General features: G+C 36.4%; 1 protein-coding gene across 2 annotated transcripts; it reads right to left on the reverse strand.

Moving 5' to 3' along the window:
* Positions 1-2,496: 2,496 nt before the first annotated feature.
* On the reverse strand, positions 2,497-27,782 carry SPRYD7 (SPRY domain containing 7). Of its 2 annotated transcripts, XM_081130134.1 has the most exons (5): positions 27,405-27,782; positions 15,801-15,917; positions 13,186-13,352; positions 9,018-9,120; positions 2,497-5,195 (listed from the first exon to the last, which is right to left on the reverse strand). In XM_081130134.1, the coding sequence occupies exons 1-5, from the start codon at positions 27,508-27,510 to the stop codon at positions 5,098-5,100; spliced, it is 591 nt and encodes a 196-aa protein (XP_080986260.1). In that variant the 5' UTR covers positions 27,511-27,782; the 3' UTR covers positions 2,497-5,097. The 2 variants fall into 2 exon arrangements, with proteins under 2 accessions (XP_080986260.1, XP_080986261.1); XM_081130135.1 differs by lacking the exon at positions 9,018-9,120 and having other exon boundaries at positions 4,276-5,195; positions 27,405-27,587.

Genomic DNA, 27,782 nt, shown 5'->3' on the forward strand with positions numbered 1-27,782 from the left:
AGAAGAGCTATGCATAATAGTTAATTTATGTCAATTAAATATGTCAGTCTTATTTTTCAAGATCCCTACCAAATAGGCAGGAACAGTTTTATAATTAGTGTGACAATTACTTATAGGAAGAAACATACTTCTAAAATGTTGGAAAATTGTTCTTGTGATGAGTTTAAGCATTTTTCCTGTAATTTATATTATTATATTTGCTTTAAAGTGTCCTTCAAAAATAAAAAATAAAGGAGCTTCAGAGTTTAACTCTTCATAAAATCTAAATTTATAAAATACAGAAAATAATGAGACTTTTTAAAAGATGAGTTTGTTAAAACAGAATCTAGAGAAAAATTCAGGAACACCAACTACAGAAGATATGTTGTAGTAAACTTCTTTAAAGTGTTGTGAATTTTCTGAGGCTTGGTATACATAATCCAACCTCTTTATAAGAATATAACGCAAAACCAAAATTCAAGTGTTTTCTCATTATCTGCCTTTGAGCCACACCCCCATGTCTGCACACAACCCAGGGATGACAGTGGGTGAATCATTAACTGCTGTCTATTTGTGCTAATGAGAGCTGTCACATAGCCAAAAGGTAAGAATTTATTTATTTCATCATTTCTGTCACCAACCACTAAATAAGGGTAATCAAATATGAATCTATCTAATGGTCTCTCCTGCCTTTTTTCTGTCTCCAACAGTTTATATGAGGATAAGTTTTGTAGGACTGCTAAACTGTCATCCGTGCTGTCAGTGTTAAAAAGGATATATCGTAAATTTCAGGCTTCCATTAAAAACCATTTAGAAATCTTTAGAAACTCTTACTGGATTTATCTAATCACATGGCAGGGTAATTGCTTATATTCATTTAATGAATGCTGAATTACCTGGATTTTGCTAACCATGTCACTTTGGCCAAGAAACCTCTCTCTTGGGCCACTTTCCCTATGTGTGAAGTGACGATTTAGACAAATGGTTTCCAAGATGCCTTCTTGCTTAATAATTCCATTTCAAAACTATGTCTTCCTATACCACTCTGGGTAGAACAATCACTGTTTCTTACACAGCATGAAAATAACAAAGTTATTGCCTCTAAATATTCCTGTTTTTAAGATTCAAGGGTTGCTGCCTTAATTATTACCATCCAGGAATTTGATAAGCAAGTCCAACTTCACCATACCCATCCATACTCACCATGATTTTATAGATTTGGATAATATTCTTTTTCAGCCTTGACTTCTAGCCTGAAAGGCCCACATGTCTAGTGGCCTGCCTTTTCTGGGTCACTTTCGCTATTCTTCTTTGGGTTTTCAACTCACCTTTTCACCTGAAATGCAATAAGCAAACTATACATAGATTAGGAGAGACAAGTTTTGTGCCTTGTTTCTTGCAATGGTTCAAGAGATTCTCTGCTTAATTTTCAAAACCCTTCCTAATATCAGCATTTTATAGACACTTTTGACTGTGACCACACACTGGACTGGTACCTACAGACATCTCTTTCTGAGCTTAAATAATACCAAGGAAACCACCATATTCATAGTTTTGACTGTTTATCCCCAAACCTCACAATTTCTTGTTCATCACCTGTAAGTCACTTCTGTCTACTCACAACACTATGTGAGAACTCAAGTTTACCTTGTTGAGCTAGCACTAGATTTCTACTTTACTTGAATATCATCTCCCCTTTCCAGAATTAACACCAATTTTAATATGACAAATCCTAGTCGAGATCCCTGGAGATCCGCCATCCTCCATCCCTTGTTTTCAATTTAAGTTCTTTGGAGACTTGGGAACAGTCTGAATGCATCAGTTTTAAGAAAACATCTAGATCAGCCTCTATCCAAGGAAGGACCATATTTACAAGATCTCTGGGATTGTCATCTAGCTTGTGCATCAATTATGTTTTCTTATTTTCTATATTCTTGATGCTCTGGCATCTGGGGCCTTACCAATAGGTGAGGGGCTGCCCCACCCAGGGTTAGCTAATTCCTAGAGACAGCAAAACACTCCCTTCAGGAGCCTGCCTTTTATTTGCAAACCAACCCATTCAGAGCCCCAACCTCCACTACCAGACTCTCACACTCCACATCAATATTTCCATCCTAATCACCCCAGGGCTAAGTACCAAACAACTGGGGACAGCCTCTTACTTCAGAGTCTGCTAAAATTATCCAAATTAGCCAATCCTAACTATGCGTACCCTGCCCTGTGTGTGGAAACCACAATAAAGGCTCATGCCCATGCTTTCCCCTTGCTCTGTTTGGCTCCTGACCAACCCCAGTGCTTGCCAGTGTATTCCTGTGGCATGATATGCCCTCTCCTCTTCTGAACTGTAACAAACTTTTTCAGTGGCAGTCGTCTCCTGATCTGTTGGCTCCCCATACTTGAATAATAATAAAACGTACATTTTAAAACACCCGTTAGAACAATTCCAGGGGCCAGAAGTTCATTTCTTTGTAAGGCAGCAATTTTATCAGTGAACTAATAATAGAAAAGTAATTTTTTAAACAAATATACCTTTATTGATTTCAGGGAGAGGAAGGGAGAGAGAATTAGAAACATCAATGATGAGAGAGTCATCAATTGGCTGCCTCCTGCACACCCCCGACTGGGGATGCAGCCCGCAACCCAGGCATGTGCCCTGACCGGGAATCGAACCGAGATTTCCTGGATCAGAGGCCGATGCTCGACCGCTGAGCCATGCCAGGCCGGGCCAATGTAATTTTTTTAATAGACTTTGTTTTTTAAACAGTTTAGATTTACAGAAAATTTGAGAAGGTATTAGAGTTCTCATATATCCTCTTGAAGTCTCTCCTGTTATTAAATCTTACATTAGTGTGGTATATTTGCTACAAGTAATAGGTGAATATGGATACATTACCTAAAATCCATAGTCCATTCAAATTTCCTTAGTTTTTACTTAATATCCTTTTCCTGTTCCTGGATCCCACATTACATTTACTTGTCATGTCCCCTTAGGCTCCTCCTTGGGAGTGAGTTTCTCTGACTTTTCCTTGTTTTTTGTTTTGTTGGTTTTTAAAATTTTTATTGCTGAAAGTATTACAGATGTTCCCCTTTTTTTACCCCATTGACTTCCTCCACCCTGCTCCTGCCCCACTCCCCCAGGCCTTCACCTCACTATTGTCTGTGTCCATGGGTTATGCATATATGCATGTAAGTTCTTTGGTTAATCTCCACCCCCCCTTCCCTCTGAGTATCCTCAGTCTGTTCCATGCTTCCATATCTCTGATTCTATTTTGTTCATCAGTTTATTTTGCTCATTAGATTCCACATGTGAGATCATGTGATACTTGTCTTTCTCTGACTGGCTTATTTTGCTTAGCATAATACTCTCCGGGTCCCTTGTTTTTGATGACCTTGAGTTTTGGAGAATACTGCTCAACTATAAATCTACTTTTGACCCACCCTGTATCTGCAGAAGTAAAATTTGGGATTTATGTAAATGAATGTTAATCAAATATATCGATGTTTTCAAAGCACAATGTGTTTGTCTACCAAATAAGCAAAAAATAAAATAAAAAAATACTATACAGGATTCTCTTGTCTACAGGTCAAAAATAGTCTGAAATCCTTAGAAAATTTATAGCAGACATTCTCAAAGAATTCTCTCTTGAGCACTGGTTCTCAAACTTTAGTGTGTATTAGAATCCCCTGAAGGGCTGTTAAAACATATGTTCTTGGGCACTATCCCCAGCAGTTTCTGATTCAATGGGTCTGGGGTGGGGCCTGAGAATGTGCATTTCTAATAAGTTCCCAGGTGACGCTGATGCTGCTGGTCTGAGGACCACACTATGGAAACTACTGCATTAGAGTCAACAAGAAAGCTACATTTATTAGTGCCTTTGATGATTAAGGTGTTTTACATATATTACCTTATTTAACTAGTTATAAAACCTTATCAAAAAGTATGACTATCCTTTTTGTAAATGGGGTACCTGGGCTCAAAGAGACTGAAAAACTCTCCAGAGGAGATAACGGAATTAGCAGGTAAAACTACAATTCAGATCTCTGATTCTAATGCCCATTTTTTTTTTTGGTACAATATACTGCTCCCTTGTTGATGAAGGAGTGAAATGTATGCATCCTTGGCATGTTCATTTGAAAAGGAGACTGTACCAAAGATGTGTACAGTTTGGGTTAGTAGGGTGTAAACTAAAAGATTCTTGCTGAAAACTAGGTAAAGGCTCAGCATGATGGAGAGGATTCATTTATCTCTAAAATTCTGAAATAATCAAGGAGAAAGTGAATTTACTGTATAATTAACAGAACAGGAAAAAAATGTATTTAATATAGTATTGAATATTCCTTAATTACTATTATTTTATTATTCCTTACAGAAAAACACACATTTAAATAAAAGTCTTTAAAAGAATAATCTCATTTACATTTAAGTTTAAAGCATCACACTATTCTAAGTGTCTGCCAGTGTGCACTGTATCACCAATCAACCACTACTTACTCTGGTATTGAAGCAACACAGCATAATGGTCTTCAGTAAAATACTCTAACAATTACTAGAACACTTATCTCCTTTCACAAAGCAAATCAAAAGCAATGACATACAAACAAAATAAGCAATTTAAACTTTAAGTGGTACATCTTACAGTGAATTACTAAAAGTGAAGTTGCCAATAATATAAATTTCGGTCACTTTGTTATACTCTATATAAAAAAGGACATGAGACACAAAATTATTGGACTGCAAACTTAAAATAGTTAATGGGATCTAAACTTCATAATGACAAAAACCCACCCAACACTACGTCTCTATCAAAACAAATATTTTATGTAAGAAAGATTCCCTTTTAAATATCTATATATATTTCCACTTAATACTGTTAATCATACCCATAGTTATACTTATTTAAATAAGAATTAAATTGCCCAAAATGCTGATTTCATATCACAAAACATAAGTGTTTTAAATCACAATTTCTGGGTGATATACTGAATACACTGGTTCCTAAAACAATATTAACAAGCATATTTTTAACAATATATTTTCATCTATAGGTCAGATAAAGCTTTATTAAATGGTAAACACTTTTAACAGTGCAGAAATACAAGTTTCAAAAACAAATACATTCAGAAGATCTGCTGTTCAAATAGTATTTTTTCAAAACCAGGTGGAGGAGTATGATAAAATTCACTGAACTGGCAATCCAAAATTGCACTGTCATCAACTAGAGGTAGAAAAAGATAGAAAATAAATTAGAAGCAAACACCTCAATTTCTATGAACACATAATTATAAAATAAACTAGTATGATTTCCATAATACTATAATATCACTAGGCAAAATGAATAAACACATCTGCCCAAGTTACAAAAATGATCCTACTGGATAAAAACAGTCACAACAAAAAGCAAAATCTATCAAAAACACTGAAAGGCTATACCTTAAAATATTATTAACAATATTTTCTAAAGGGTGTGACTACGGGTAATTTTTTTTTAAAGATTTTTTTATTGATTTTTTTTTTTTTTTTAGAGAGAGAGGAAGGGAGAAGGAGAAAGAGAAACATTGATGTGAGAGAGAAACTTTGATCGGCTCCTACTGGGGATTGAACCTGCAACCTGGGCATGTGCCCTGCTGGGAATCCAGGTGGCAACCTCTTGTGCACAGGATGATGCCCAACCAACTGAGCCACACTGGCCAGGGCGGACTATGGGTAATTTTAATTTTTCCTTATTTGCCAACTTATATTTTCTAAACTTTCTACAATTAACATATATTACTTGTTTTAAAGTTTCATTTTGAAAAAATTATAGTCACAGAAAGTGGCAAAAATAATATAAAGTCCTCAGTGGTAACATCTTACATAACTACAGTACAATATTAAATCCAGAAAAATGACATTGATACAATACTGTTAACTAGACTCTAGGCCTTATTTACCATCTACATGTTTTTACCAACATTTACCCAAAAGAAATGAATGCATATAGCCATACAAAGACCTAGACATGAATGTTGTAACAGCTATTTTATTTTATTTTATTTTATTTTATTTTATTTTAATTTTTATTTTATTTTATTATTTTATTATTTTATTTTATTTATTTTATTTATCTTATTTATCTTATTTATTTTATTTATTTTATTTTATTTTATTATTTTTTTATTTTATTTTATTTATTTATTTTTCAATCCTCACCTGAGGACACGCTCACTGATTTTTAAGAGGGGAGAAGGAAAAAGGGAAAGTGGGAGAGAGGGAGAGAGGGAGAGAGAGATGTGAGAGAAAAACATCTATGGGGTGCCTCCTGTACGCACCTCAACTGGGGATTGAACCCATATCTTAGGTATGTGCTCTGACCAGGAACTGAACCCACAACCTTTCTGAGCCACACTGGCCAGGGCTGTAACAGCTTTATTTTTAATGGCACAAAACTAGAAACAACCTAAATATCCATTAACAGATGAAAGAAAACAAATTGTGATACATCCACACAATGAACTATATACTGTTTGACAAAACACACACACACATAAACAAGAATGAATTACTGCTCATATAACACTAATCAATCTTAAAATAATTATGCTGAGTAAAAGAAGCCAGACCAGACCAAAAAAAAAGGTAATACAAATTGCATGATTCTGTTGATATAACACTCTAAAAATGCAAGATAATCTGTAGTGACAGAAAGCAGATCAGTGGCTGCCTGGTTGGGGCTGGAATGGGGAGAGGTGAGCAGGAAGGATTATAAGCGAGGCAGAAATTTTAAGGGTGATAAGTATGTTGGCTATCATGACTGTGGTAATGACATGGGTGATCACTGTATAGCTACTGTCAAATTGCACAGATATATTTAATGAACATTACTAAATATCTTATATTTCATAATAAATGCTGGGGGGAAAAAGTTAAGTGCTGGATTTGATGTTCTTGCAGTCATTAGTGATTTTAACAAGGGTGGTTTCAGTGAAGTGGTGGTAAAGGCAGCCAAACTGGGTTAAAGAACAAATGAATGATGCAGTAAAGACAGTGGGATAGGCTATTCTATAAAAATGCAGCCATATAGAGAAGAATAAACATAGGATAGTGAGGGGCAGAGTTTAAGGGAGGGGTTTTTCAGATGAGAATGACTCAGAATGTTTATAGGCATTGAAGAGAGAGGTGGATGACATAAGATGATGAAAGAGCTGAAAAAGTGAAGTCCCAGAGTTGGGAAGTTTGAAATCTAGATTACACAGTGAGTTTTCTGAACATGAAGGGTATGACTTCATCTGAGAAGGGATGAAAGGAGGCAAGACTGGAGTAGATCCAGAAAAGCTTCAGGAGGATAAGGGAGGGAAGTGGAATTCACTCCCAATAGCCTGTTTCTTTATAAATTAGAGGGCAAGGTCATCTGCGAGAATGGAGTAGAAATTCAAGAAGCACAGTGAAGGTCCAAGATGTTTAAAGATGTAAAGGAATTGCCAAAAAATATTGAGAGCTTAGATACACTGGAATTCAACTTTGCAATGACAGTTCTCTTCAGTGTTATCTGGTTTTTCTCTCTCCAGAGACTGAGTGAAGAGGAGACACAGTGAATGGCTGGATTATCTGGAATTAGGGATGGGATGAGCACAAAGGATAAGGAGCCCAAGTTTTACTTTTATCTGTGACAGTATTACACCACTTGATTTAATTGGACTGATTTATCAATTCCAACTTACAAAACATACTTTACTATATTTAACTTACTACCTATAACTTTGTTACATTAAAAATAATGCCGAATCAAAGAAACAATTTAGAGTAATAATTTTATTTGCTACTCATTGATATAACTCAGTCATTCTACTGATATTTATCTCATTTCTCAGGTGAAACTATTTTGAATATTAAGCTACATTTCCATCTATTTAAGTAAATAAAGGAATTGCTTTTAGGTGTACCCAATATGGAAAGAAAACTAACCTAAATTGAATTGAAAAATACACTTTTTGCCCAGGTGGCTTGGTGGGAGCATTGTCCCCTACACCAGAAGGTTGCGGGGTGGATTCCCAGTCAGGGCACATACCTAGGTTGTTGGTTTGATCCCTAGAACATGTATGGGAGGCAACCGATTGATGTTTTTCTCACATCAATGTTTTTTTCTCTCTCTCCCTTTCTCTAAAATCAATAAACATCCTTGGGTGAGAATTAAAAAAAAACACTTTTACATGCAAAGATACAGAAGGTAAAATCAATGAAAAGTAATTTTTAGAGAAAAGAAGACTAATAAAAACCTTCATTAAAAAGTAAAACACAGGCTTTGGTTGTTATTATCATATTATTAAATATTTATATTTATTATTGTTTATTTTTCTGACATCCCAAACAGTATGTCCTCACTAACATTGCTAATTTTCTATGAAATTACTACAAAAAGTTAATAATTAGTTTTCATTATGGCTCAAATCTAAGAACTTAAATAAAGCAGTTAAATGAGAAAATAGTTTTAGATCTACTAAAACCATACACCTGTTGACTTAAACTTGGTAACATAAAAAATAAAGTAGAACAGAGTAATAAGGCATTCTGGCTATGGGTTTTTGTTTTGGTTGTTTTAAAGAGAGATAGCTTATTTTTAGATATACACATAAAATATTTATGCATAAAATGATACAATATTTGGCATTTGTCTCAAAATAATCAAGGAGAGGAGATGAAATCATTAGGAGTGTTGGGGTTAGATGAAATCTGATTGGCTACAAGTTAATAATTGTTTGAAGATAGGTGATGAGTACATGAGGGTTCATTATATTATTCTCTTTATTTCTAAACATGTTTGAAATTTTCCATAATAAAAATTAAAGTAATTAAGTGGTATAAGGTTATCTCTTAAATAACCCAATTCTTGCAGGACATACTTGTACAGAAACTGTAATACTGATACACTTTTATTGGGAATAAAAACCTTCCTTACTTCTACAAATTAGGACTATGATATCCTACTGAATACATTCCCTATAAAAAGTACTTAGAAGAAGTTTACATATATCTAATAATATTTAGAAATATTTTAGCTTACCATAAACAACTGGATACACTGTCCCTCGTATACCTGATGCTGGACAATGCATGTTTTTTCCATTCAAATATACATTTAATTCTACATGGTCATATGTAATACCCTAGGAACAAAAGAAAATATTAAAAATGGTAAAAATATAAATGTTTCTAAAAGCCTGACTAGTTGGAAAGCACTAATTGTGGAACATGAAACACCAAAAACTAAACAGGGTCATAATAGCTTTCCTTAAAGGTTTACAAATTAGTAGACTTCTACTTGAACTGAGCTAAAAAATATGGCGGTGATTATGAGAAAGTAGGGGGAGGTGAAATCCCAAGAGTCTACATTAGAGATAAAACAAATGACATCAGTTTAAATCCTAGTATTATATTTAGATGATCTAGATTTTATATTTTGAATATTTAATATGACAACTACTGGCATACTATGAACAGAGAGAACTTTTTAACTCATACAGAAACACTGTTTTCTATATGCAGAATTTTATCTGAAGTGGGGGAAACACTGAAGTTTTCACCATTAGGGCTTACTATCTGTCACTGCTTTCATGTTGTATCAAGTGTCTTGATACAACTTATTTCCAAAAAGAAATGCATTTCTGTATTTCTTACCTTGGTTTCAATTGTGTCAAGTGTACTACCAAGGTAAAAGTGGTATTTACAACTAAATATACAGTTGACCCTTGAACAACATGGTTTGAACTGTGTAGGTCACTCATATGCAGATATTTTTCAATATATACAAGTAATGTTTTCAATCCATGGTTGGGAGTTGCAAATGTGGACCAACTGTATGCATCGCTCTATGCCATTTTACACAGGGGACTTGAGCATCCGTGGATTTTGGTATCCACAGGAGGTCCTGGAACCAATCCCCCATGGATACTGAGGGAAAACTAAATTTTCGGAGAGTCAAAAGTTATATGTGGACTTTCGACTGTGCAGGGTCAGTGTCCCTAACCCCTGCATTGTGCAAGGGTCAACTATAATTGGTAATTACAATCAAGTTGAAAAATAGAAAAGCAGCAGTTCAAAAGATTGAAAACAAAACACTGGTATAAAAAAATATTACTTTGTGCATTAGTGGTATGAAAATCACAATTAATAACAATTATTACTATTAAAATGCTGGAAAACACTTAGATAGCAAGCTCCATTCTAGGCATTTCATATTTACTCATTTAATCCTCACAAGATAGGTACTATTATTGTCTTCATTTTACAGATGAGGTAGCTAAAGCACCCTGAGGTTAAATAATTTACCTAAGGCTGCACAGCTGGCAAGTGGCAGAGATGGGATTTAAACCTATGTGGAATGGTTTTGGAATACTTATTCTTAATTGGCATGTAATTTTAAACTTTTAAAACACTCTTTAAAACTTTACACAATAGTTACTGACTGATGAAAAAAGAGAGCTTTCTTTGCAAGAATTAAAATAGAAAGCAGAGATTTTTCAACAGAGAAATCACCACAGACCAAGAAGCAACCACTTCAAGGATTTCTGACTGTGGATAAATTATACCAACTTAAAAGCTTTTTAGGGGTAGAAAAAGATCTTACAGATGATCTAGTCTTTACTCCCTTACTTTCCAGTTAAGACAGCAAAGGCTTAGATAAGTCAATGTGTTAAGTGCAATAAAATATTTTCTTAAAAGTTTAGCAATGCCAAGGTTAAACAATGATTTATTAAAAGTTAAGGAATATTGAGAAAGATAAACAGTTTGCCTTTGTTTCATTTCAGTATATGTATTTAAATATAATAATAAAGCTAACTAATAGCTGAGATTAGCTTTTTTAATGAAAAGGTCTGTTTTCATTTAAAAAACAAAAACATAATTACATAAAAAGCAAAATGTTAAAATTAACTCTCTCTATAGGACTACAGGAAATCTAGCAGTTCAAATCAGGTTGTAATCCAGGCACCCTTCACCACCTGGTGGCAGCATAACCTATTGCAAGCAAGCAAGTTTTAAACCCAAGCCTCCAGCAGAAGGGCAAAATCCCAATACTTCCCAATACCAAAGAAAGAAGTGAAGAAGGATATGAGAACCCCAACCCCCATCAGTAGCGTTTGGTTCAAATATTTTCAAACTTAATCTGTCCTTTCACATGATCTAGATATTAGGCTTGATTTTGACATAATGATGCATTTATCAATAATTGTTTGCAGGTTTAGTGAACAGACTCTGAAATTAAACTGTCTGTATTATAACCCTGGGATGACCCTGCACAAGAAGTTACTTAACTTCTCCTAATCTGTAAAATGGTGATAATAATTCTACCTATTTCATAGGGTCATTATGAGGATTAAACAATTTAATCCCTGACAGGCACTTAAAACAGTGCCTGTCCCATAAAAAATGCTAGAGAAGTGTTGGCCATTATTATTGCATAGAATTTTTATCAAACTTCTCTACAATTAAACTGAAAAATGTAATTTTAGAATGTAATTTGCACTTTTCAAAACTATTTATAAAAGTAAAAAATAAGCATAGACTGTTTCAGGTAAGCTTTCCTAGTGCTGTAGTAGGCTACTGGTATTGTACGATTATTGTGTGAATATAATCATTTGGTTAAATGTTGAAAGCTTATTTTTCTTGATTTCTCCTCAGAGAGTGGTATATGACTGAAATTCTACACATATGAGAATGTTTTCCCTGGCTTATAATCCATTCTTCTTTCCTATGCCACTGTCAGCAATTTGATGAAATTTGTTCTCAAGTGTTTGAACTAGGAAGATAAAATTAATATGGTAGGATAATGTTTTATTTTCTTGATTTGGCATATATTTCATCTTTTTTAGTCCTCCTTTTATCAAATGGGCATGAAAATCAAAGTCTAATTTAATAATGCTGACAGACTAAAAATGACATTCTTAAATCTGTCAATTTGTGGTACCAGTCATCTCAATGAATGAAATAGGAAGGCAAGAATAACACACAGAAGTTCAGTACATTAACAAAGAAAAACATTTGTTACTGATTATCCTTTCTCGTGTTCGAATTTCATCTTTTAGTGTAAACAGGTTGACAGCATCAACTTGACTTCAAGATTCTCTTTCAAGAAATAACCATTTGAATAACGGTGTTTCATATTATGAACATCTGGCAATGATCTACTAATACAGAACCAACTATTCAAAAGAAGAGAAAAAGTCAGATTTAAAAAAAAACTTTGTCTTTCATCTTTTTTCTTTAGTCAATTTAGGGGGGAAAACACTTTAACAATTTACCTATTTAAAAACCAAGTGTTCTTCATATTTTTTAAATTGCAGAAAAGAGATCAGACCATAATTTAAAATCTTTCCACATCTTTCTTCATTTTCTCCAAAATACTGTGCATTTCTTTAATTCAATAGCCTGACTTTACCTTGCATGTGTCATCTTATTATTAGAAACTTTCCCTCATTACTTAAAGATTCCTTTCAACTTGGTACCAGAGCCAGGAACTTACAGTTCTGTGTCTAAGGGCACCTTTGCTAAAGGAGAATCAAGAACTCTGTTCTCAATCAATAGCTGACAGCCTGAACTCAGTGTATAAGGTTCTTGGATAACACGATATGACAGGAAGTATCTGGAAAAGACAGAAAGGGATCTTTGGATAACATTTTCAATAGGGCAGCTTTGGTAAAGTCTTAGGATTTCAAGTCCATTTCTTTGAAGAGTTCTGAAAGTGAAGTAAGTTTAATAAGATTAAATTTAATGAAGACCAACACTCCTGATAAAATGTTGTTATTCTTTAACAGAAATTCATAACAAATTAAGTAATAAATGTCAAAATTTTCTGTAAGAGCTCTCCAGCTGCAAAAATACCTATTATTTCCTAATATAAGGGTGAATGAACTTTTAAAATTGTGGGCCAAGATTTCTCTGATGTTAGAGAAGCAGGAAATGTTGATCAGCAGCCAATCTGTCATTAACTCTCCTGGATGGAAATACGGGCTCACACTGATATCCCTCACCGGCAACAGCTGTAGAAAGCAGACAGTTCCGTAAGGAGGCAGCATCTACACCAAGTGCTCCCTTTGGAAAATGTACCACCTCATTAGATATAATCCCAGTGCTTTGAAATTCAAACCACAAACTCACAGGCAAAAAGTACATATACTAAAAGCAGTTCAAGTTTAATAACATACAGTGGAAGACAACTCCACAAGAAAACTCACCACCACGTCTCCCTCCTGTGGAAGGCTGTTGGCGGGCAGCCTGCTTTTCTCCTCGTTGTTGTGGTACAGAGCTCCATCACTTCTCATCACCAGACTGTGCACATCTCGGCCGAGGGGAATCTGATTCAAGTTAACTTTCTGAGTTGCAACACCAATACCCCAGATTCCTAAAAATATAATGAGATTCCTAAAAATGTAATGAACTATTTTTTGTTAATCTTTATTTTCAAAAAAATCTTTAAAAAATAGTTTGCAAATTATACTAGGTTCTCTGCAGACACAGCATAGCCTAGGAGATGAGAGTGGGCCTTGGAGTTGTACTGCCTAGGTTTACATCCTGATGTAGCTATGTCATCTTGGATAAATTACTTAACCTCTTTCTGCTTACTCACCTGTGAATTGTGGATTCTAACAGTACTTACCTCACAAGGTTATTATAAGATATAGTGAGATCATTCAAGTAAAACACTTGGAACTGCGCAAGAATTCAAAAAAATATGTAAGTAAATATTAAAAAATATACTAGCTACTTTCATTCTTCTCTAAAAATGATTTTTTAGAAGCTACACATTGAATTTAAAGGGCCTGGGGTTCTATTTCTAGCACACTATCTCTGAGAAGTGGGAAATTACTATCTTTAGTTTTTACATCTTTAATATGTGACAAATAACATATGACCCGGTCAATATCATGGACAGAAAATTATTGATGAAGTGTAAAATTATTTTCTTATCCAATACCTAAATCAGTGACTTTAAAACCTTTTGGCCTAAGCTCACTTTTAAAGCAAGCAGTCCTCAGAATAAATAGCGCTCAGCCAAACAGAATACCTAGATCTCTGAATTTTGTCTCAAACTGTTTCCTTCCCAGTTTTTTTTTTTTAATCAAAATCAGTTAGGACAAATACTATAAATGGAAGATCTGAAGACCACGTTGTCAATCAATTTTTCTGGATTGAGTGAGACCATCAAAAAGCTGCACGTCACCCTGCTGGTGTGGCTCAGCAGTTGAGCATCAACCTAGGATCCAGGGTATCCTGGTTCGATTCCCGGTCAGGGCACATGCCAGGGTTGTGGGCTTGATCCCCAATGGGGGGAGTGCAGAAGACAGCCTATCAGTGACCCTCTCATCATTGATGTTTCTCTCTTTCTCCCCCTCTCCTTTTCTCTCTCTGAAATCAATAAAGATATATTTTAAATAAAAGCTGCATGTCTGAACTTCACTGTCTTGTCCTCCTAAATAAGTTGACTATTATAATTTATCCTCCAAAGTGAGATAATTTTAAGAGTGACAGGAGGTAATATAACTAATTTCACAGCACAACAGTTCTAAATAGGGTTATAGAGTCTCCTTACTCCTAAAGAACTGTGCATGCTGTGATATACTTTGGCACAGTTGTCTCAAGCTTTCATTGAGATCAATGCAACAAATTCCAATAGCACATTTATCCTAGGGCTATCACCTTTTACAGAAAATCCACATAAAAATTCATGTTACATTTAAGGCTCAAGAAAATATCTGCTTCTCTTGAGAAAAGATACATTTTACTTCAGAAGATCACAGTAACCAGAGACATTTTGCAGCCAGTGAGTAAACTTAGAATTGGAATGGAGGACAGATTATATTTATTTCATACACTTAAGAAAATCAGTATTTAAAACTAATAAGAAAACAATTATCCAGAGGAATGTTTTATATCATTCAAGCCAGTCAGGTAAGAGTAGGATTTACTCCACTCTAGTTTTCCTATTATGTACCTATATTACTCTTGCTGTATTTCACTAGAAGTTTCTTCATAATAAAGCTTAAAAAAAATTTTCCCCATGCCCTGGCTGGGTAGCTCAGTTGGTTACAGCATCATCCCAATATGCCAGGGTTGAGGGTTGGATCCCTGGTCAGGGCACATACAGAAATCAACAAATGAATGCATAAATAAGTGGAACAATAAATTGATATTTCTCTCTTTCTCTTTCTAAAATCAATCAAACAATAAAAAAAATTTCGCCATATTTAATATTGCCACAAGTTAACCAATTTTTAACTATTATGATACTCAACGTAGAATTGTTATACAATTCAAAAAACTCCATAAATTTTTCAAGAAAGCATAGACTTTAGAATTCTATCAGAATTCTAAATCTGCTGATTGCTTCAGATAATACTGAATCAGGGTATCTTAACAAGAGTTAAGAAAAAAACTCAGGATCACAAGATTGATTTTATCCTAAAATAAATAGTAAAAGTCTATACCTTATATGCTTGACCAAATGAAATGGTGCACCTAGCTGCCATTAATAATTAACTATATTAATAATCATGCTAGTGCCTTACAGTGATCTAGTACGTCCTGTCTTTAAAACACTTTAATAAATATAGCTCATGTGAAACAGGAAGGGCAGCTCCCTTAATCCCATTTTATAGATGTGAAAATTGAATCTAATTTAACTAAATTAACTAATTAAACCAGAATCACACAACAAGAGGTGGAAGGAAATATCTACTAAGTAAGAGCTTAGACCTTTTTCATAACCTCATTAATCTTTTTCATATATTGAAAATTACTCCTAATATTTAGAACAATTAGTACTATAATAGTAAAGTACCATTATACCAACCTGTGGACTGGATTTTGAATTCAAAGTAGCTTTTGTTTTGATGTAAAGGTGCACTGGCTAAACAACCTCCTGTCCCACATATTCTTCTTCCATTTTTTACAATAACAACATCTGTTCCTAAACAAAAAATGCAGAAACTGTGTAAAGTTTTATATTTTCTTACCCAACAATCAACGTTAATTTCTGTATCACTTTTAGCTCTTGGTCTACAAAAAACAAGTATACTACATATACTTTGAAATATGAAAATAATGATAAATTATTTAAATATTTAATTCACTATTGTTTCCTGAGAGAACATTTATATTTAATATTCATTTGTACCTAGAAATCTTGTTTAATTAGGCAGTTTCAAACTCTGAATTATGCTGAATATTTCAAATACTTTAAAAATAAAAATAGATTACCTTTCTTTAATTTTTAGCCAATAAATCAATTTGATTTCATAAATCTCTTAAATAAAAGCATAAACACTTAGAGACTATGGTAAATTAGTATAATTTTTAATTCAATCCAAATGAATTAAAACTCTACTAAAAACTCGCTGAATAATTTCTAGGTACAAAGTACTATGCTAGTACATTAGTTGAGTAAGAATTGAAGAGTACATGGAATATGGAAAAAAAACATACATCTTTGTTCTTGAAATAAGTAACATTAAAAATGCTAATTTTAGGATCTTAAAAATGTTTATAAGATAGCTATTGTCAATCATATTGCAAATATGTAATAAAGGTTTAACATCATTAAAAGCACTTTATTTTCATGGAAATTTTCAGTTTAGCTCAAATAACATTGATAGATGAAACTAAGAAAAACTGTCTCTTGATAGTGTGACCCCAATACCAATTCTTTTCCAAATCTTGATCAAGGAAAGACTGTATATCAGAGAACATGAAGAGACTTCATATAATTCTATTATGTAAGAAATATACCATAACACCAAGGTGTGTGACTCCCAAGATCTGTGGCCAGTATAACCATTACACTTGTAATAAGTGTGTAAGCCAAGAAGATCTGGTTTAGGACTAATGGGACTCCTTCTGAGGGGGTTAAATAAAACTAGGGCATAGCAACAAAAAGTATTAGCAGGGAGGCAGTTATCTCATTAACTCACTACTGAATTTATGTTTAAACAAAAATTATTTGGGATACATACATAATAGAAATGCAAAATTTTCAACCTCAATCACAGTTCTAAATTTTCAGACTCTATCACAGACACTCTCTCTTAAATAAAGTAAAACTAAGATCCTATTATATGATTATTAAAAATTCACTAGCATCCATTTATTTCTCATTATAAATGTTAAACTCCAAAATCTGAGTAACTTTATAAATAATTTACATCTGGCTGCAAAATATACCTCCAGCAATTTAAACGGAAGAGCACCCAGGACTCAGCTCCTCCTTGATGGCAAAGACCATGTAGTGTTTGGCATCTAGCAGATGCTCAGCAAATAACTGATATAGAAATGAATGAATAAATATGCTCTGCTAAGCACTTTGTAGTGGACATGTAGCATCTGTTTTCCCTTTCCCAACAGCCTTCCCTCTGGCGATCAAAACAGTTCCAAGGAAGTTGACTCAATCTCTGGCTTCAGGGGTACAGCTTTGACCTAGGTTAAGTCAATCAGTGCATTCTACATTTCTTGGCCACAGTGATTGAGTGAAAAATGGTTATATGACCTAAGCCACTAAAATAAAAGACAGTCTCAGGACTTTTTCAGAAAACAAAGGGATAAAGACACAGTCTCTCATTCTCGCTGAACCTAAATGGGGAAGCCCAGGGAGCTCCTGCAAGTTATCATGGAAGCCAGCCTTCAGGACTAAACAGCAGAAGGCAGAGGAGAAAAGAAACAGCCTTTCCTGAAGCTTGTGCTGCCTCTGTACTTTTTTCAGTTACATGTACCAATAAATTTCCTTCATTGTTTAAACAATTCTGAGTTGCAGTTTTTACTACTTGTAACTAAAAGCATTCTAAGTAAAACACATTTCAAAGAATTATACAAATAAATGGTATTGTTTTCCTTAACTGGCAATACTCTATGGTTCCCATACATACTAAAATCTTCTAATACCAAGCTTCTATAGTAGATAACTTACTATCTTGGATATCACCCTAAGGTGCTGTTAATGGAAGTATCAGAAGACCCTCAATACAATATATAGTCTACTCTCAGTTGGAACTACAAAACCAACTATGAGCATAGTTATTATTCTCTAACTTCAATATCATTTCTTATCTCCAAGGCATTCTGCTAGCTACTGAGATGTTTTATATAAAAAGACGAATATTCAGGGAACATTCTGGAGTATTTGTGAATAATTAGGGAATTATTTTAGGTGTATTCCATTTCTTTCAGAACAAAAATATCCTATATTTGGGTCTATGTAATTTGCATAGTTTTATTAATCAAAAAGTCAAGGCAAATATGAGTACAGTCGGAGCACATATAAACATAATCAAAGCCAGAGGGCCTGGCTCAGTGGTTGAGCGCTGACCCATGAACCAAGAGGTCACTGGTTCCATTCCCGGTCAGGGCACATGCCTAGGTTGTGGGCTTGATCCTCAGTAGGGGGTGTGCAGGAGACAGCCAATCAATGACTCTCTCATCATTGATGTTCCTCTCTCTCTCCCTTCCTCTCTGTGAAATCAATAAAATCATATTTAAAAAAGCAAACAAACAAAATAAACATAATCAAAGAGTATGTTTTAAGGAGGGAGGGCAGGATGGCTGCAGTCTAAGGAAGTTCTGTCTGCTTGCTCCCAGCACTGGGCCAGACTTGTGATTAAACTGAAGAACATTCAGTTTGAAAAACCTGCTGAAAAACAGCTGATCTGAAACACTGTGACCGGAAGGCCGAATGCAGAGAGGGGACAGGAAAAGACACGGAGTCGATGAGCCAACTTCTGCAGCTGAACAGCACAGCTGGGAAGCTGGAGGAAAAGTGCAGCAGCGCAGATTCTGCCCACAGGGAGTATGGGGTCTCAGTCTCATGCAGGGATCCCCAAACCAGAGCAACAGAGAAGGGAAGGGGAGCCCATGCAGCACTGGACAGTGGGAATCAGCGGTGATTTGGTCCGCGGGCGGGTGGGGGATCACGGTGACTCAGACAGCATCTGGACCAGCAGAGGTCTGAGTGGATCACTTGGCAATGAATTTGAGCGGCTGATTATTCTCGAAAGAACTTTGGGCAGCGAGCAGGACCGGGGCCAGTAAGGGTGCCCTGGGAAAGAGGTGTGATCTTCCCCACCTCCAGCGAAGAGGAGCCACCCCTTCCTCTACATGTGGAATGGTTCTGAGCTGGAAATCTGGGCCCATGTGGCTGGACCTGGCAGCGCAGAGGACTTGGATATCTAGCCTGGGCAGAAGCCCCCCATAGTGAGAACCAGCGGTGCTGTAAGATTAGACCCAAGCCAGGCTGGGGTTTTTTTGTGTGTGTGTTTTGTCCCCTCCTGCCTGGGGTGGAAAAAGGGGGCACCAGTGACCCAGGCAAAGCAGAGGGATTGGAAGCAGAGGAAGCACCTGCCTGCCCCTCCTGCTAGCTACAGGCACCACCCCCAATGCAAATCTGTTTAACCATCCTGACCCGACTGGATACCTCACCAGAGCCCAGTTCCATGGGGGAAGGGAAAGCAGCTCAGAGCAAGTATATTCAAGGGGCCAGTCCCAAAGCAGACCCAGCCTATGGGATAGGGAGGCCTTGCCCATTGAACTACATGGAGATCAGCCCTGTAGGGCTTCAGCCAGGTTGCCCAGGGCCAGACATGGAGAGCAACTCACATTGGCCTGCACCAGAAAACTGCCTGAAAGGCCCAGAACCCAAACACCAAGGGTCCAGATCCAATAATAACTGAGCAAAATCCAGTGAGCTCCAGAAATAGATCCCAAGGTTTTTGTTTGTTTTTTCTTTTTCTTCTCTTTTTTTTTTTTCCATATTCTCTTATTGCTATCTTTCATTTTAGTCTGGGTTTTTTTTCTCATTCTCTTTAATTTTTTAATTTTAATTTTTAATTCAATTTTTATTTTATTTTCCCATTTTTCTTTTCCTATTCTATATTTTATTTTATTCAATATTATTATTTTTTAAAGTTATTAACATTTCATTCATTTTTTCTTATCTTTTAATTTTTAAACTTACCCTATTTCTGGTCTCTTCCTTCTTTGTTTCCATATTCTCTCTTTTTTGTTTTTTTTTCTCCTCTAACTCTTTTGGTCTCTTGTCTTCTCATACTCTTGTGCGTGTGTGTTGTTTGTTTGTTTTTTAGTCTTTTTGTTGTGGCTGTTAGTTTTATTATTGTTGTTTTGTTTTCGTGTTGTTTTGGGGTTGGTCTGGTTTTATTGTTTAGCACCTGTATAACAGTTGGCACGATGTGGTCGGGGTTGAGACTCACAATCAACAAGCCCAAGGGCTGATCCCACCAACAAACTGTACAACAACAATCAAGAACCAAATTCAACAGGAGAGTCCACATAACCCCCACAAGGGTCATTCCCAGAGCACCCAGCCCAGAAGATCAAGGAGAATACACCACTGGGTCACACAAGAAGGTCAAACTGACCAAGTCAGGAGGTATAGCACTCTTATCTGATACACAGAAACACAAAGAAACAGCAAAAATGGGGAAACAAAGAAACAGGCCCCATATGAAAGAACAGGAGGAATCTCCACAAAAAGAGCAAAATGAAATAGAGGCAAGCAATTTATCAGACAAAGAGTTCAAAGTAACAATTATAAGGATACTCAGACAACTTAGTGAGAACTACAAGCAACTCAATGAGAACTACATCAGCATGAAAACAGATATAGAAACCATGAATAAGACCTAATCTGAAATGAAGAATGACATAACTGATATAAAGAATACCCTGGAAGGAATCAACAGTAGATTAGAAGAAGCTGAGGACCAAATCAGCAAATTAGAAGACAAGGTAAAAAAAATCACTCAGAACAGCAAAAAGAAAAAATACTTAAAAAGCATGAGAACAGTGTAAGGGAACTGTGGGACAACATGAAACCAAACAATATTCATATCATAAGGCTGCCAGAGGGAGAAGAAAGCAAGCAAAGGATAGAGAATCTGAAGAATATTGACAGAAAACTTCCTTAACCTGGTGAACATAAAAGTCACACAAGTTCAGGAAGCACAGACAGTCCCAATCAAAATCAACCCTAAGAGAGACACAGCAAGACATAATTAAAATTGCAAATGTTAAAGACAAAGAAAGAATTTTAAGGGCAGCAAGAGAGAGACAGTTACCTAAAAAGGAATTCCCATAACGCTGTCAGCTGATTTCTCAACACAAACACTACACTACAGAAAGGAATGGCATGAAGTACTCAAGTAATGAAAAGCAAGGATCTAAAACCAAGAATATTCTATCCAGCATGTCTATCATTCAAAACAGATGGTGAAATAAAGAACTTACCAGACAAAAAAAGGCTAAAGGATTTTTATTACCACCAAGCCAACACTGCAAGAAATGCTAAAGGGACTACTATAAGAAAAAGAAATAGAGAGAAAGAAACATAGGCATAAAGAATAAAAACAGCAATAAATAAGTACCTATCAATAATAACCTTAAATGTAAATGGATTAAATGCTCCAATCAAAATACAAAGGTAGCTGAATGGATAAGAAAACATTACCCATATATATGCTGTCTGCAAGAGACCCACCTCAGAACAAAAGATACACACAGAATGAAAGTGAAGGGATGGAAAAAAATATTCCATGCAAATGGAAATAAAAAAAAGCAGGGGTAGTAATACTCATATCTGACAAAATACACTTCAAAACAAAGGACATAAAAAGAGACAAAGATGATCACTACATAATACTAAAGGGATCGATCCAACAAGAGGATATAACCCTGGAAAACATATATGCACTCAATGTAGGAGCACCTAAATATATAAAAAAACTTCTGGAGGACTTTAAGGGAGAGATCAACAGCAATACCTTCATAGTAGAGGACTGTAACACCCCACTGACATCACTGGATGGATCTTGTAGGTGAAAAATCTACAAGGAAACGGCAACCCTAAGCAACACACTAGATCAGGTGGGTTTAATTGACATTTACAGAACATTTCATCCCAAAGCTGCAGAGTATACATTCTTCTCAGGTGCACGTGGGACATTCTCAAAGATAGACTACATGTTAAGACACAAAACAAGTCTCTACAAGTTCAAGAAAATTGAAGTCATATCAAGCATCTACTCGGTAATAAAGATCAGAGTGGAAATAAAAGACATAGAGACTAAAAAAACAAAAACAACAGTGCAAAACATCAATTAAACCAAAGGTTGGTTCTTTGAAAAGATAAACAAGATTGATGAACCTTTAGCCAGACTCATTAAGAAATAGAGAGGACTCAAATAAACAGAATTGGAAATGAAAGAGGTGATGTAACAACTGACACCACAGAAATACAAAGGATTGTAAGAAAATACTATGAACAACTATATGCCAACAAATTGGACAAAATGGACAAATTCCTAGAAACATGCAATCTTTCAAAACTCAACCAGGAAGATTCAGAAAACCTGAATAGACCAATAACAACTAATGAAATTGAAGCAGTAATCAAAAAACTCCCAGCAAACAAAAGTCCTGGATTGGACAGCTTAACAGGGGAGTTTTGCCAAACATTCAAAGAAGAAATAACACCTATCCTCCTCAAACTATTCCAGAAAACTCAAGAGGAAGCAACACTTCCAAGCGCTTTTTACAAGGCCAGCATTATCCTAATTCCAAACCAAATAAAGACACTACAAAGAAAGGAATTACACACCAATATCCCAGATGAACATACATGCTAAAATTCTCAACAAAATACAGTGGTACCTTGGTTTTCTAATGTAATCTGTTCCAGAAGACCGTTCGAGTTCTGAAATGTTCGAAAACCGAAGACTCAATAGCCAACAGCTAGGCCTCAGGATCTTGCACTCAGCGGAAGCCACATGGCATGTTCGACTTCTGAGCATGTTGGAAAACCCTGTTTTTACGACGTTTGTAAACAGAAATGTTTGTCAACAGAGACGTTTGAAAACTGAGGTGCCACTGTACTAGCAAATCGGACCTAGCAATATATTTAAAAGAAATTATTCACCAAGACCAAATGGGATTTGTTCCAGGGATGCAAGGTTCACACAGTATTCACATGTGAATAAATGTGATACATGCATAAACAAACTGAAAGTTAAAAATCACATGATCATATCAATAGCCACAGAAAAGCATTTGGCAAAATCCAGCACCCATATTTGATAAAAAAAACTCTCAGCAAAGTGGGAATAGAGGGATCATACCTCAACATAATAAAGGCCATATATGACAAACCTTCAGCTAATATCATACTCAATGGGCAAAAACTAAAAGCATTTCCCCTAACAATAGGAAGAAGACAGGGATGTCACCACTTTTATTCAACATAGTACACTTCCAGTGTCCTAACCACAGTGATCAGACAAAAAGAAAACATAAAAGGCATCCAAATTGGAAAGGAGGAAGTGAAACTGTCATTATTTGCAGATGACATGATATTGTATATAGAAAACCCTAAAGACTCCAAAAAACTACTAGATATAATAAATGAACTTAGTAAAGTAGCAGGAAACAAAATTAACACTCAGAAATTGATGGCATTTTTATACACCAATAATGAACTCTCAGAAAAACAAACTAAAAAAAAAAAAAAAAATACCATTTACCATTGCAACAACAATAAAATTAAGAAACTTAGGAATAAACTTAACCAAGGAGGTAAAAAACCTGTACTCAAAAAACAACTGGACATTGAAAAAGAGATAGAGAAGATACAAACAAGTGGAAGTATATACCGTGTTCATGGATTGGAAGAATCAACATCATTAAAATGTCCACATTACCCAAAGCAATCTTTAGATTCAATGCAATTCCTATTAAAATAACAATGGCATATTTCACAGATCTAGAACAAATACTTCAAAAATTTATATGGAACCCGAAAAGACCCCGAATAACCACAGCAATCTTGAGAAAGAAGAACAAAGTTGGAGGGATCAAAATATGGGATATCAAGTTACACTACAAAGTCACTGTAATCAAAACAGCCTGGTACTGCTACAGGAACAGGCATATAGATCAATGAGAACCCAGAAACTGACAGAGAACCCAAAAATTGACCCAAGCCATTAAGGTCAATTACTATTTGACAAAGGAGGCAAGAGCATACAATGGAGTAAAGACAGTCTCTTCAATAAATGGTGCTGGGAAAATTGGACAGGTACATGCAAAAAAGTGAAACTAGACCACCAACTTACACCATACACAAGAATAAACTCAAAAACTGATAAAAGACTTAAATGTAATTCATGAAACCATAAACATCCTAGAAGAAAATGCAGGCAGCATATCTCAGATATCTCATGTAGCAGAATTTTCACTGATACATCGTCTAGGGCAAGAGAAACAATGGAAAAATTAACAAATGGAACTACATCAAACTAAAAAGCTTCTGCACAGCAAAAGAAACCAGCATCAAAATTAAAAGGGAACCCACTGCATGGAAGAACATAACTGGCAATGATACATCTGATAAGGGTTAATTTCCAAAATATATAAACGATTTCATACAACTCAACAAAAGGAAGACAAACAATCCAATTAAAAAATGGGCAGAGGACCTGAATAGACATTTCTCCAAAGGGAACATACAAATGGCCAAAAGACATATGAAAAAATGCTCACATCACTAATCATCAGAAAGATACAATTTAAAGTGACAATGAGGTATCAACCTCACACCTGCCAGAATGGCTCCCATCAACAAATCAACAAATGAAAAATGCTGGCAAGGATGTGGAGAAAAAGGAAACCTAGTACACTGTTGGTGGGAATGCAGACTGATGCAGCCACTATGGAAAACAGTTTGGAGGTTCCTCAAAAAATTAAAAATGGAACTGCCATTTCACTCAGTGATCTTACTTCTAGGAATATATCCTAAGAATCCCCAGACACCAATCAGAAAGAATATATGCACCCCTATGTTCATAGCAGTGTTATTTATAATAGCTAAGATCTGAACACAGCCCAAGTGCCCAAGTAGGTGAGTGAATAAAAAAGTTGCAGTACATTTACACAATGGAATACTATGCAGCTGTAAAAAAGAAGGATCAACTGCCCTTTGAGACAGCATGGAGGGAGCTGGAGATTATTATTCTAAGTGAAATAAGCCAGTCAGAGAAAGACAAATATTACATGATCTCACGTATCTGTGAAATCTAATGAACAAAATAAACTGATGAATAAAATAGAACCAGAGGCATGGAAACATCAAAAGGACTGGTGAATCTCAAAGTGGGAACAGGAGCAGGAAGAGACTAACCAAAGAATTTATATGCATACATTCATTGCCCAAGGACACAGACAATAGGGTGGTGAAGGCATGGGTCAGGCTGAGAACCAGGTGGAAGGGGGCAATGGGGGGGAAAAAAGGGGACATCTGTTAACACTCTCAACAATAATTTTTTTTTAAAGAGTGTGTTTTAAGAAACATCAGACATTTCCAAATGCATGGCATCCTTTTCAAAGCAGCTACCTTGGATACCTTGGAAGACAGTCATTTCTAAAAAGTCAATTCACAGTTAATGCAGAAGATATGGCAAAAATGCAAATATTTACAAAAGGTATGCCACAGAAAATCCCAATAGAGGAACTCCAAAATGGTTTTGAGCAATGTGACATCACCAAAATAAGTGATAACTTTAAAAGAGAAAACATTCGTTAGGATATAAAATGTACAGACTATTTTGTTAAAGAAAAAAAAAGCAATCACATTCTTTAGGTTATCTAATATACCTTTCACATATCCAAATGCATGCATACTTGCTCAGTATGTTTCTCATAGTTTCAACTTAAGTTGAATTTATGCTTGAAATGTATTCCTAACACAACAAACCTTTCCTCTCTTTCATGCTATTCAGTTTCTAAAATCAGGTTTCTTCTGTGATTAAAAAATTTGAACTTAATAGAAGAAAGGTTAAGAAAAAACCTCCATGCAGGTAGAAAATTTGGAGATGACATTATTTTACTGAAATTGCTGAGCAGATGTGGAAAAGGTTGGTAGAATAAATACAAGTGACTAGCTCTTCATAGAGACTAGAAAAAAGTAATGCTCCAAACAGCAGACTGCAGTAAATCAGGAGTTTGGCAGTAGACAGAAAGAGCAAAAGCTAATTGATAAGCTCCAGGAACTACATATGGTTGTCCTTTACTGTGTTCCCAGCACCTGAAACAATGCCTGCCACCTGATAGTCACTCAATAAATATCACTTGAATGAATAAATAAAATGAAAACATTTTCTGAAATTACAGAATTTGAAAATCCCTGTCTATAAATTATACTGGATAAGAAATAATTTAAAGAGATATACATATACATACATACCTACATATATTTATGTGTTAAGGCTCTGTATTACATTTGGAAAATCCAAAGAGTTAAAAATAAATAACCACGTACAAAGTGGTATACAATTATCACATTTGTGGGTTAGTACATGCTATAGAAATATAAAAATATAATGGCCAGAGAGTTTCCAGAATTATAAAGAATCTGGGCAGGGGAGGATTTTGCTATAAATATTAAGAACTGCCTTTGTTATTTCAGTGCATTGTCCTTTAGCCAATGAGAGATGTGGGAAAAATCAAAAGTGTGTAAGTATATTTAGAATAGAATAATATACAAAAAGACAGTACTCTATTTGAAATAATTACAGTGGGAAATCTCTGCTTCTAGAACCAAACTCCAGAAACATGGAACTATATGGGAAAAGTCTAAGAACAGAAATAACGTGTGAAAGAGGCTACAGAGGGGAGAGGAAGAATGTTAGATGCTAAGTTATACACCCATTTGAAACTGGGAGGAAAAAACATGGATGCAAAAGGAGCAAACTGTTTTGTTTTGCAATAGCCTGACCTGCTGGGAAGAAGCTAGTCAGATGAAATTACACCACCTTTAACCGTGACTAAGGAGGAGTCAGGTAATGGGAGGTTTTAGCTGAAGTGGCAGGATGGGGTCTGAGACGCGACTTCAGGCTTCTGCAATTTGCCTCGTTTTGATTTTAGAATGTGAGAGGAAAATCACTTCCAATAAATGGAGCTTCAACCATAAACGATGGGCTAAAGAGAAACCTGACTGTCAGGGCAGAAGGAGCGGGGAGCAGGGTAAGACCTAAAGCACTCTGAAAATGTTCAGGTTTTGATTGGAGGAGCACCAAGCCGCTCCCCGCGCCCCTCGCCTGGGGACTCTGAAGAGTCTCGGGAGGCAGCAGCTCCAAGGAGGTTCCGGCGAAATTCCAGAGAAAATGGGTTGGTCCACACACCCACCTCCCGATGACAGGAGCTGCGTCGCCTTGAACACAGAGCCGGGCCGAGGTGGAGTTGGCAGGCGTCCGGAGGAGATTCACTAGACCAAACAGGGTCAAGGCTGGGTCGCCAGGGAGGAGCGGGGGCGGGGCCCGGCAGGGCGGGGCCGTAGGTGGGCCTCCGGACCCCTCAGCGCCCACCGACGCGTGTGGGCCGTTGGGTCTGGCGAGGGGAGGGCCCTTACCCATATGCTGCGTGTCCAGCTGCACGGCCGGCATCTCCTTCAGAGGAATGTGCCCGGTTCCGCCGTCTCTGCAGCACGGCAGGCAGCAGAACACCGAGGCGGCCATCGCACAGGGACCACCGACTCCGCCGCCGCCAGTCGGCCCTAGACCGCGGTGACACCTCCCCCCACCTCCCGCCCCGCCAGAGCGCCGGAGGTGTCCGTGTGGAGCGCGGAGGCAGGGACAGCGACGCCCCAGGCTGGGAGGGCGCAGCGCAGGCTGAGGTGAAGGCGGCCTAGGCCCGAGAGCCCCGGGATCGCCAGACGCGCGGGGCGGCGCGGGGAAGGCGGGCGGGGCCGGAGGGAGGGCAGCCAGCGGCTAGACTGCCGGGCGGCCGG

This window comes from Miniopterus schreibersii, assembly GCF_964146895.1.
Source record: "Miniopterus schreibersii genome assembly, chromosome: 2".
Classification (NCBI taxonomy): domain Eukaryota; kingdom Metazoa; phylum Chordata; class Mammalia; order Chiroptera; family Miniopteridae; genus Miniopterus; species Miniopterus schreibersii.